General features: G+C 37.8%; 1 protein-coding gene across 2 annotated transcripts; it reads right to left on the reverse strand.

Moving 5' to 3' along the window:
• Positions 1–5,900: 5,900 nt before the first annotated feature.
• fmodb (fibromodulin b) lies at positions 5,901–13,328 on the reverse strand. 2 transcript variants are annotated; one of them, XM_084138652.1, is made up of 4 exons: positions 13,234–13,328; positions 12,992–13,050; positions 9,949–10,898; positions 5,901–8,599 (listed from the first exon to the last, which is right to left on the reverse strand). In XM_084138652.1, the coding sequence occupies exons 3-4, from the start codon at positions 10,880–10,882 to the stop codon at positions 8,448–8,450; spliced, it is 1,086 nt and encodes a 361-aa protein (XP_083994778.1). In that variant the 5' UTR covers positions 10,883–10,898; positions 12,992–13,050; positions 13,234–13,328; the 3' UTR covers positions 5,901–8,447. The 2 variants fall into 2 exon arrangements, with proteins under 2 accessions (XP_083994778.1, XP_083994777.1); XM_084138651.1 differs by having other exon boundaries at positions 12,992–13,325.
• Between the last annotated feature and the right edge of the window lie 178 nt (positions 13,329–13,506).

Here is a 13,506-nt window from a genome sequence, read left to right on the forward strand (position 1 = left end):
ACACACATACATACACACACACACACACACACACACACACACACCTTTGGTATTAGAACTTACCCCTTTTGATATATGTACAATTCCTGTATGCATGTTGTATTAAGTTGTTTGATCACATAATATGATTTTCTAGTGTCTAGCTCTGAAATGTATTGTTGAAGAATATCTTTCCAGTGGAATCGCATTCCGTAACCCGACTCCTCTTTCTAGAGGAGAACATTTTACGACCCTGCACAAGCTGCAGCCAAAGCTTCTCTGCAAGAGATAACGGGAAGCGCAACGTGACAGACATTCCAACACACACATTAACGCACCCACATACACGAACTTTGGACATTAAACTTAGAATATAAGCATGTAATTTTTCATATACTCCTGAGTGTTTTCCTAGGTTATATTCACTTCGTTTATGACATTTATTTGAATGAACAAACCTTAAATGTGTGTAATTATGCATATCTTATGTAACTTGGTGTTCCTACAATCTTCCTATGACAAGTTTCATATCTCTGTAATCCTCGCAATCTAACAGAGTCGAATTTCGATAGCAGAATGCAGTAATGTACATTGTTTGACACATTTCATATTTCTGGTGCCGAAAGGCTCAAGTCAAACTTCACTGTAATTCGAGCCAAGAGGCTGTTCCCAACAAACACAGGAATCTTCCCGCTCGAAAAATCTCAACAGATGATTTGCCCTTCCCGTAAAATGGGGCGGGGACGGGATTCCCTCAAAAGACGGAACTTGCCTGTTTCTCTCTCTCTCCCTTTCGGAAACTCGGAGCACTTTTACGAACCCTCTTCGTCAGCGAGAAGATCCATATGGCTCCCTTTTTGGGAGCATTCTCCGTTTTCCTTTCTCTTTAAGTCTTTTCTTTATTTTCGTCTTCGGACTCTCCCTACGTTCAGCGAAGCAAACGTAGCCGGCAACCTCAACTTTAAAGAGACTTGAACATCCCGCGGCCGCGCTCACCGAAGCAAGCCCTGCTTTCTTAAAGAGACACACGCACGACTCTGCGTTCTTCAGCAACAAAGAGAACCATTTTGCAAGATAAGTTTATTGAACTTTTAATGTGATTTGATTCCTTGCTGTCTCTCAAGGTTACATTGCCTGTGATTTTGCCATGCTGAGATCATTTCGGTGATCTCTCTCATCCTGAACTTTAGTTTCACTTTCTCCCTTTCATCCTCTCCCTCTCTCATCTGTTATTCGTTTAGTCTTGTATTTTGTTTACGTGTCCTGTACATACATATTTACTCGTGTAAATTGTAGTATTTTGTATTCCTTAGTTCAATGTATTAGTCCAATTATTAAAATTCCATATATACTTGATTGATCCTGTCTATAATTCTCACATTACGAGTCCCTGAAATGTTTGATCTAGCTACAAGCTTTACAATTTGATTATGGTTTAGTAACCTAAATTTTATAAGGACAAAAAGAATGGTTTCATGGCCAGAAGCTATTCCTTTTTGAAATTATAAGAAGTGATAACTTTATTGAGAAAGTTGGTAAGTTAATCTTATGGTCGTTTGCGGGACAAACAACGGTTCGATAATTACATTAATTTTCCATTAAGGGTTATCTCATAATCGATCTGAAATAGGATTATTGATATATGAATGATGAATTATAATTCGTTGTGATTGATTATTCATATATACAAATCGATCTATTTTCAACTTCGAATAAATTAATGTAACTGTAAGATGCAAAATATTAATCATAGTCATGATTAATTATTAAAATTCCCTATAGATCATTTGAGCTATTTGTTAATGTACAACCCAGTGTTGCTACATAAGGGATGGCTGGGGTTTGCTATAACGACCCACATCGGCGAAAGCTGTAACGAGACGAAACCCGCCATTAGGTTTTTTGATAAGAAATGATGGGTTGACATATTCAACATCGATGTCAATGTCTTCAGGGTTTCGAAAAACGCCTAGTGATTCTATCTCGTCGAATTGAGCCTGCAGCTCCTGTAACTGGCCCCTGGAGTACTGCGGAACTCTTCCCTTCCGTTGCGGTGGTTGGACAGGTCCCATGTTTACCCTCGCCTGGAAGGGGCCAGCAGCGCCATTATAGCCTCCAAACTGCGGACTGAAGACCTCATCAAATTTCCTATGAATCTCGTGAAATTTTTCTCTGATGTCTGCCGTCATAATACCATTGGGGTCTAATGAGATACGGTCAGAGAATAGTGCTAAACTGGGCGAACTGGACTTGCAAACAGGGGCCTGCGGAGTTTCCATTGGGGCCTGTTCAGTTAGGGACTCCGGAACGTAGGTCATGCGAACACGGCATACATGGTCATGTTTCTTAATCCCCTGCGGTACGTCAGTCAAATTGGGAATCCTGATTTTTCCGGATACCCCTACGTCCAACGATGGGGCAAACCAGTGCGCATGGCCCTCATGCGGCTCAACAGCAAGCTTGTCGCTAATGTTTGCTAGTTCTGCTGGAAGCTCAAGTTCGACAAAATCCCCCGGCCATACAGTATATGATGAGGTGGCACGGAGTACGTGAGCTCGCCGAATGGCATATCTGTCTCCATACGTTTGACTGGCACCATACTCGTATGTGTCAGACCCCACACTGACCTGATGTCGAGCAGGGCGGATGGAGATGTCATTATATTCCATAAAGGGGATGCCAGCGAGAATGTCAGAATCCAGGTTCTCTACCACAAGTCCGTCCTTCAATGGCGAGGAGCCATCTGCCTGACGAGCTGACTGTGTACTACTGGAGACTTTAAGGCCCAGTCTGCTGGCACATGCTGCCCTTATCATGTTTCCTGTTGCACCACTTTCAATGGTCAGCCTAATGGGGATGTGGCCATGGAAGGCTTCTATGCATGGTGACTGCATAATATGAACGTGCTGTACTGCCTTAAGGTTGGATGCACTGTCCTCGTTGTCGTCCTCAGACTCGCCATCAGAGTGACTCAGTGAGCCAGCAACTTGCCGCGCCTTAGCAATGAAAGCTCTGTCAGGAGGGGGCAGAAAGGGGCACTTACTGAGAAAGTGATTGTCTGGTCTGCGAGCCTCTTTACAAAGTGGGCAGGATTTCTTTAGTCGACCCAGTGAAGCCAGCTTCTATCTTGGGGGGTTAGACACAGCCAAGCGCATAGCTCTAGCATCCTCTGAGGACTGCAGCTCTTCTAGTAATGAGCACAGGGCTTGAGATATCTTTGGTTTAATGGACGCCAGAGTGCGTGAACGTAACTCTGTGCCATACCTCTGCTTTACAAGCTTCGGCAACTCGCTGTGTATAAGACGAAGCCAAGTGAGGACAACAAAGTTTTCTATCGTGGGGGAGAGCCCCTCATCCTCCGCGATGGGTTCACCTCTGTGAGTAATACCAGAGTCTCTGCGTAGTAGATTATCCTCAACAAAAGCCATTAATCTCTGGTACAAATCCTCTGGTCCTTCATTAGACTCTAGTTTAATAGCAGAAAAATCAATAAAATGTGCAACAGTCGACTGGAATCCATAATGTAGTCTGATTGTCTGCCATGTTATCAATGCATGTAGAGCTCTTAACAACAGTATTTCGGGAAATAACTGGGCAGTAGTTAGCGATCTGCCCCAGCATAAGATCAAGCATGCTAACCTTTTGTTGGCGCGTGCGCCGTGGGAACATCTGCGTCATCATCGGTAAAACCTCTGAATGGTGAAGCCCTCGTCTTTTTTTCCCAGCGTGCGCCGTCAACTAGAAACGGAGCGAACTCTGTGTCCAGAGATAAAGTGTAGACGAGGTTCTGACGCCAGTTCTCAAATGAATTTACAGTCTCAACTTTTGTGAGGCACCATTGTTTCGGTGCTCTGTGTGTATTCGCCATGGCTTAAGTCTCGCGTTACACCAGCAAAGATAATCCACAACGCGGCTCGTTTATGCGCGTCGATAGTGTGAATTAACCTCACATGAACTCACCAGGCTGTTTGGGGAGTGAGTGCGGTAAAGCTGCCACCACGACAGTGTATAATAAGGTACAGAGAGCCGCTGACACGAGAGACTGGTTTAGTCAAGCCTTTAATGGCGATGGAGGTTAAACAACAACACAAAAAACTTCACTCGCATGCGCCGCCCGGGTCTGCGCATTTGCGCTCAACGTCACAGAACACGTCACGATCCACGTAACACTCCACATACTGGCGCTTGGACGTTAATGATCACCTACGTTGTACTCAACTTATTCCATCTTTTCCCGGGCCTATCAGCAAACAAATTTACATTTCAACTCAGGGTAACTGTATACAACCAGCCCTCTGACAGCTAGCCATATTGTGGTTTTCTACATCAGGCGGTGGAGGTTGTAAAAGCATCCCGACAATCGGCCATATGTTTTTATGTTTTGTGTGGACATGCAGTCAGAGCTCTTATTGGCTGCATGTTTGTGTGAGCTCATGGCTTTGTTTTGTTTGTTTCTATGTGCCATGTGCTCAGTTGTCTATTGTCTTTACCATACCCTTCTTGTAACCTGTTTATTGGTTCATTTACTACCTGTCCTCCCTTATTATCTCCTCATTTACTTCCCTACTTATTCCTTTTGTGTTTTCTGTCCTGTGCTGGTTTGTTTTGTTTCTCTACACTCTAAAAAGTTTAACTATGATTTACTACATTTTTTTGGTGAAACATTTTTACACAAATTTTTTTTGTCAATTTTAAAGCTAAGAAATCAATGAAATATACTGTATGAATTGAGTAAATGCAACTAAAAAAAAAAAAGTAAATCTGAGTAACTGCATCTGGTACATTAAATAAAAGTGAGTAGAAATAATTTAACATTTAAACATTTAAAAACCAATATTTATGAGTAATATTAACTGTTTGTAAAATATTATTCCATACAACCACCAGTATAATATTGGCCTTTATTGTCGATGAGTACAGCAATACAGCATATTTTACACTTTTTGTTTTAACATTTGTCTACATTTAAACTCATCTAACAAACATTTTAGAAGTAAAAATGAAACATGTAAACATTCAGGTAGCCTAATTCAAGTGTAATCAACCAGTCTGTTAACCAATTTCCACCGGATCAGCGCTGGTTCTCGTGCCGGACTTGTGCTCTGCGGTGAACTTCGAACTTCAGACCGCCGTCCTGCGTTTCACTCATAGCCGAAAGATGCTGCGAGCGACTGGCTCCATTACCTGCCAATAAACAACAGTGCACAGTTCTGAGGACATTTTATCATCCAAATTAATTATATTCATTATCATTAGGAATAAAGTCATGTGTTTTATGCAATCAAGCGAAAAGACAGGCGCGACTCTCGTTTAGCTGTCACATTACGCCTCTGTATGTTGTTTTGCATTAAATAAATAAATAAAATGATTTAAAGCACAGTAATGATTTTATAAATAAAATAAAACATACACAAACCTAAGTTTCACAGAGGAAATGCACCAATCTGCAACGCTGAGAAGAGAGAACTGTTCTGGAGACTGGAGAGTTCAAACAGCCCGCGCTCACACAACCATTGAGTTGTTGTCAAGTCAGAGGGTGGGGGAGGGGTGCATTGTTTTAATTGAGTAAACTTGCTCAATTTCTTAAGAGTGTGTTAAATATATTAATAATATTGATTTAAATTAAGTAATATTTTTGTTTCTTGAAACAGATCAGTTTAATTCTCCATTCTCAAATATTTTGATAGAAATTTCACAAATATATTAAGTGTATTATAAATAAATAATTGGTTAGTCAAATACTAAATTCTTTCAGTGATTTTATTAAGTTAATAAAGTTAATATTACAGTAATATTTACTAAGCCACATATTTTTTTTTAGAGTGTACTCGTACTTCCCATTGCTGGTTGCTTCCCAAGTCTTGACTCTGGAATCTTCCACCCATTTTTCCCTGTTATGTTTTATCATTTTTTGTTTTTTTGTGTGTTGCTTTTACAATTTTGTAAATTTTTTTAGCTTGCTGGTTGTTCTGTGTTTGGGTTCTGTCTACAAAAACCTGACAGAATGTTTATAGTACATCTCTCAACAATCACTGTATTGCATTGCATTACATGTTTTGCCCCCCACAATAGAAAATGTTATATTTTTGCTCAGTTTTGGGCAAATCTGAGGTGTTTTTTTCCCTCCTCAAATATGAGCTCCATATTCTCCTATATCATACTGTATGAGCCATAAAAGCCTGATGTATCTTTCTTTATATGATATATGATATGCAACAAAAACACAAATGCAAACTTTAGTTTCTTATTTTAAACATTTTGTCTAAAGGTTCAATAAAATAAAAAAATAAAAATTCTGACTATTATTTAATGTCAGGTTTACCGAGTTAAGAATCTCCAGTGGTTAAATATATATTGCATAAATATGTATATATGGATTACCTTTTAGTTTTGTTTTTCTCTGAGGCACAAGCAAATGTATTCAAGAATTATTCACATTTTTGCACTTCCTTGATAGCCAAACAAACACATACCAGTAAGTATTTTTATTCAACTATATTTATTTATTTTGGTTATGTGTATACAAGCTCTGCACTTTAAGATTTTTGATATTTATTTAATGCACATTTGCTCTGTTTCTGTCAAATTAGATGTTTAGTAATGGTGGACTGCAGTTTTGATGTCACACACAGATTTTCAGTTACACTGACTTTAAATGTTGACTTCAAATCAAATTCAAAAGGTTTATAGGGATTGGAACTGAATGGTTGGGTGAAGTAGCTCTCATTGGAGTGACTGCTCAGAGACCCCAGTGCAAGACTTAAACTGAATGTTCATGTTTTGCCAGGTTATGTTGACATTTCATCATCTCCTTTGGGCAGTATGTGACAAACTCATCTCCAGAAATTAATGTAAACACTGTCCTTGCAGATCTAGCTCCCTTTAGCTCTCTCTGAAGGTCAAGGCTGTTTATTAAGCCTAATGAATATGACTGGGATTTGCACATTCTCAGGGGGAAACGTTAAAGTTCATCTGATTAATTCCCAAGCAACAATGCATCACTATAAACATAGATGTACTGTGACAGGACAAGGTTTTTACATTATATTCCTCTTGTTTTTTTTTGTTTTTGTTTTTGTTTTTTTAAGAAATCCCCTATTATTTATCATGGTTTTTATTGTTATTAGATAAATGACAATGGCAGTGATGCAAGCTTTGATCAGGTTGTACAGTGTGTATATACTGTTGTGGATCCAGATGGTATGTAAAGAGCTTCTCAAGGTCTTCATAACATTCTAATGAACTTCTAGATGTTTAACTTTCCTCAGTTTTCACACATTTTTTTGGTAATCCTCATTAACTTCTCAAATGGTGATCTCAATGCAATGCATGCATTAATTTTCAGGCATACTTTATTGTTCCACTGCCAGAAATCGTGATGTATAATTACAAAGCAAAGACCCAGAGTTTCCCAACGAACACCATTAGTTGTACCATGCATTTACTAAAAGATACACACTGTTAACTATCAAATATATTTTAAAATAATAATAAAAAAAAATCATATGTCTCTTGCACCCAGTAGCCAAGTACACTGACTTCATGCAACTAACCAGCTAACAAAAAAATATGTTCTAAGAAAATTTTGCTAACGCTGCCATTAAGTTTTGAAAAAGTTATCTATTAAAGTTCTCTAAACGTTTAGTTTTTTTAGTGTTATCCGAAAGGTAAGGGAACAATCCATTTTTATCATTTTATTATGCATAAATGTGACCCTGGACCACAAAACCAGTCATATGGTCCATTTTTTCGAAATTGAGATGTATACATCATCTGAAACCTGAATAAATAAGCATTGATGTATGGTTTGTTAGAATAGGACAATATTTGGCCGAGATCCAACTATTTGAAAATCTGGAATCTGAGGGTGCAAAAAAATCGAAATCCATTTATGTTCGCGATTGTGCTGCATTCACTCACAAAAATAAATGTTTTATATATTTACGGTAGGAAATTACAAAATATCTTAATGGAACATGATCTTTACTTAATATCCTAATGATTTTTGGCATAAAATAAAAATCCACATGTATACAAATATACAATGCCACAAATATACCTGTGTGACTTGTGACTGGTTTTGTGATCCAGGGTCACAAATAAAGTTTTTGTGCTAACATCTTGATAACATTATTAAACAGATAACTGAACAAATGTTCTATTAACATTATTATAAGAATGTTTGCTCATAACATTGTTTAACATTCCTGTCCTGATTCAGAAGTAAAATGGATGCAAACAGAAAATCACATTATAAAGGCTTGTTCATGCCTAAATAAATCAAATGGTTTCATAATCGTTATCCTAACATGTTCTGTTGATATTGGTAGGCTGATTTCTTTATTAAAACGCCCCCAAATCACATGACAATCAAATAGATAATACAAATGATAACTAAACTCTTCATTTGTAAGATGTTGTCAATGGTCATGTGAGAAGAGGTTACTGTGGATGTCTTGTTGCCAGGCCTACAGGTCGATGTTGGTTGCCAGACGCAGACAGAGTACAGCTTCAGTGGGTATGTCTTTGGCGCTGATTTCATTGGCATCCAGGCGCAGTACACGCAGATTAGAGTAATTGTTTGTGTCCACAACTCTGCAAAAACTGCTCACTGAAAATTCTGAGAAATGTAGGGAAAGCAGTGAGTTATTGTCTTATCCAAGCACAAACAAAGCCTAAATAGGGACATGAATGATTTGCATTCGAATGATCATATGTATAAATGTCTACAAATCCCTTACAGTAAACTGATACTGTTTTATTTATGACGTACTCCAATCGCTAAGAGCAAATGGATTTGCAATGGTCGCTTTGTCGCATCCGGTGTAGACACGGTGTATCACTGTCTACTACATGTGTCGTTGTTTCCTGCAGGAACTTGTTTTTGTTTTCATCTGTTGTCATGTGATGTGCTAGAAGGATTACAATGAGGTTGGCTTCGACTTTGATATCACAAGAGACAGTTAATTTGATGAAATTTTCACATCCATATTTTATTTACATTTTTATTTCACTTTATTGCTGTGAAAGTGAAAGCACTTAAAAGAGTAAAAATTGTACCAAACATTTTTTATTTTATACAAAATATATATTTTACAAAATAATTTTTAATCTAAAAATGCTATAAAATCAAAGTCATTGCTAAGTTGTGTTCCAAATGTGAAGTTATATCACAAAAAAAATTTAGTCCCCATGAGATTTTGTTTAGGCACTTGATTGCAAAGGTCTGAGACTCAAGGTTCTATATTTGATGATTGTTTTTTTTTACTCATATGTTTTGTCAAGATTAGAAAAGGTTTTGATTATAAAATAGTTTTGCAAATTTTGTAATATGAAACATGACGCCGCCCACTAGGAGGAGGAGCCCGCTGAAAGGAATTCAAGTACTGTTTCCATGGTAACGCAATGTCTGATTTCAAAATGGTTTTCACGGATAAATATTGAGGGTGTAAGCTTTCGAATGATACCTAGGCCTAATTTATGATAACTAATATATGATAGTAAAAAAGGGCAATAAAAAAAGAGCGCCAAGCGTCCCTCTAGCGCAGTGGTTCTCAAACCTGTCCTGGAGGACCACTAAAACTGCACGTTTTTGTTGTCTCCCTAATCAAACACACCTGATTCAACTCATCAGCTCATTAACCCATGTGATAATGAGCTGATGAGTTGAATCCGGTGTGTTTGATTAGGGAGACAACGAAAACGTGCAGTATTAGTGGTCCTCCAGGACAGGTTTGAGAACCACTGCTCTAGCGGGATGGTGAATTGAAATTCTGGATTCTGGGAATTGAATTGCACCATTTCTCTTTTTTGTATATGGAAGCACATAAGCAATATACATTTCTAATAAATGGCTGTTTTGAAGCATGCCATTAGGACAGGCTCATACTTTCAGGAGAAGACATGGAAATAAGCCTCTGACATGCCTTATGGTCTCATGTGTAACATTTCCAGGTGTTTTTTCTGTACCTTTGATCTTGTTGGCCTGGAGATACAAATTCTCCAGACTGGTGCTGATAGTGGGAATCCTCTCCAGCTTGTTGAAGGCCAGATCGAGTTCCACAAGTGTGCTGACATTGAAAGCGTTGGGTGGAATTCCTCCATTGGTGAGCTGGTTGTGGGACAGCCGTACGAAGCGCAGCTCAGGCCGTTGGCTCAGGAAGTCAGCAGGAATGCTGGATATATGGTTGTACTCAAGGTAGAGTTGGCTCAGCTTTGGCAGCAGACTTCCTGGAATCTTCTTCAGTCGGTTCCCTCGCAAGTCTAACAGGGTCAAGGACAGCAGACCCTCAAGTGCGTTACCGAGGTCTTCAATGGCGTTCATTTGGAGATGCAGGGCCGTCAGGTTGCTCATTCCACGGAAAGAGTCACCCGGGACTACCGAAATATTGTTGTGGTTCAAGTGTAGATCTCGTAGGGAACGTGGTAAACCCTGTGGAACACGGCTCAGGTTGTTGTTGTGTAAAAAGAGGCGCTCAAGGTTTGGTAGTTTAGCGAAGACTTTGTCAGCAATCTTGTCAGAGCTCAGTTTATTTGTGTGCATGCAGATCCAAGCTAAATTTGGAGCATTATCAAAGATGCCATTTGTGATTCCTGTGATCTGGTTATTTTGCAAGTATACATACTTAATATGAGATGGTACGAACGGCACGTGCTGTAGCCTGCGGGTGTTGCAGTACATTGCTTTGGGGTAGGTAGAAGGACAGTCGCACTCCAAAGGGCAGTCCAGGACAGAAGGCTCATCCTCTGTACTTAGAGAGGCGAGATTGTTATGGCTACGGCCATAACCATGACTGTAGGCTCGGTTGCGCAGATAATTTAGCCAGGTCAAAGAGTTGGTCTGTTGTGTCATGGACAAATCGACACGACTTGCCAGCAAAAGCAGAAAAATCCAGCCTCTCATTGTCACTACGAGTTGCCTGTCAAGACACAAATACCAGCCTGATCTCATGAAATGTGTCTCTAGCACGCATTGTATTTATCGTGCAATACGCGAAAATGAGTTTTTACATGCATATGATACACAGTTTTCATGTGCATATGATACGCACTTTATGGCGTGTAATACACACATACCCCACACTACTTAAGGGGTTTACAGTGCGTATCATATGCACGTAAACACTAATTATCGCGTTTAAATTGCATGATAAATAATATGTGTGCTATAGAGACGCATTTCATGAGTTAGAGTTGCAAATACATATGTAAATACTTTATGTTTATCATTAGAAATGATTCATAATCAATTCCATGTTTTTTTTCAATACAAATTCTTTAAATTGTTATTAAATTATATATTATTATTATTATTACTATCATTACTGTTTTACCATTTTTATAATTAAATAAGTATTGTTTCATTATAAATTATTCATAATTGTTCATTACAAATAATTTTCATTTCATGTCATAATATTTATTTATTCTACAAACGCTCAGAAGTATAAAATCCCATATTTCCTAATTGGGACCCGAATACAGTCAGTATAGGCGCATAACATTTCCTTGTGCTTCAATATGAGCAGTTTCAAAGAACATTATTACTGCTCACAAGCCTCAAGGAGCAGACATGCATCTTAAATCTTCTTGAAAATAAACTATCATTACAATAAATCATCATCATTATTTGCATGTGGTATGTTTAACAGTATATCTCTCAGAGCAGAGTCCTGGTCGAAACAGACATCATGAACATTCTCTCAGGTCTGGGCAAGTATGCCACAAGTGATCTAATTTTTTCCTTTGTAAGAAAGCACAATGTTTTGGGGAGTTTTGCCTAAGGGAAGCTTAGGAAGCTCCGGTACTGTTTACAGACATGATGATGGATAAATCCAGGTATTGTGTTATTCATTTGGTTCAATGAGGGAGTGTTGTGTAACATGTTTATGGATTAAGCATATTTTTATGGATGTGTCTAACTGACTTACTAATTCATACTTTGTATTAGGTGTCTTTAACTATTATGTACATCAAAAAAATTGTTAGGTACAATGTACTTATTGTGTTCATATTGCAAAACACTTGCTGTTACAGGTACGGGTGAGGTTAGGTACAGGTTTGGTGGTATGGTTAAGTTTAAGGGTGGGGTAAGGAAAGGGTCAACAGTGTAATTACTGATGCAATTACAGAAATTAATTACAGATATTTTTTAAATATGAGTACCATAAAAAAAATATGTACACAATAAGTGCATTGTATCAAATGATTCATTTTGATGTTAGTAGTTAAAGAGACACTTAAGATAGAGTGGGACCGATTCATGTCTTTCTTCAAAACCCATGAATAATATCAAAATCATAAAGACATTTATGTTGATGAGAAAGAACAATATATACTTTCTCTTCCATCATACCGTTTTTTTTTAAATTACAAGTTTCAGGTTTTCGGTTTAAGAAGTAAACTTCCTTGAGGAAAATGGCAATAATCATGTAACATTATTACCCTTTAAATTTAATAGAGCATACTAAATGTACTTAATTAAAATGAGAGAAAGTTCAGAGAGGAAAAATAATAAATTCCCATTAAAGTCAAGTTATATATAAACTGCATGGACAAACAAAAAACAATTCTCTTTTTCAGTAAAAAACAGTTTTATCATAATGCATAGGTTTTCATCCAACATATGTGACCCTGGACCACAAAACCAGTCACAAGTTGCACGGGTATATTTGTGGCAATAGCCAACAATACATTGAAAGATCATGTTCCATGAAGATATTTTGTAAATTTCCTACCGTAAATATATAAAACATATATTTTTGTATATAAATATAGAACTTTAAAGAAGATTTTCTCAATGTTTAGATTTTTTTGCACCCTCAGATTCCAGATTTTCAATAGTTGTATCTCGACCAAATATTGTCATATCCTAACAAACCATGCATCAATAGAAAGCTTATTTATTCAGCTTTTATGTGGTGTATAAATCTCAATTTCTGAAAAATGACCCATGTGACTGGTTTTGTGGTCCAGGGTCACATATCTGCTAAAATAAAGATTAAACACATACCTATGTTTGTAGACTTTGTGGTTTTTCAGTCTTTTGGTATTTTGTGTGTGCTTCAGTCGCTTTGGAATGAGAAAAGTGGAGAAAAGAGGTGGAGAGAGGGTAAATAAATAAAAATCATGCTCCATGCAAATGTTAAAATAATGAAAACATTGTTCTAGCACATAATTAATGTTTGTATTACACACACGCTCTAATTGTGAAATACATTTAGACATGCAGAAGAAAAAATACATTAACTGTACCTTGTATTGTGTACCTCACTTTATACAGTAGACCACATGCCAATAATCGGACACAGTTGCACAACCCAGAGCCTTCAGTGCAAAGCCTTTACAGTGAACATTTGTCCAATGCCTCACTAACATGTTATGCTGTGTTTTGTGCCTGAGGCTTTGTGAATACGAGTGCCAAGTATGAGAAGGCAAAACATCTGCATTTTAACAGCCTGGCTTCATAGATTCTGTCAGGACAGGACCCCTGCCTTATAATTATCCCTACACAGGATGAGCCTTTGT

This window comes from Abramis brama (assembly GCF_963993115.1).
Source record: "Abramis brama genome assembly, chromosome: 16".
NCBI lineage: Eukaryota > Metazoa > Chordata > Actinopteri > Cypriniformes > Leuciscidae > Abramis > Abramis brama.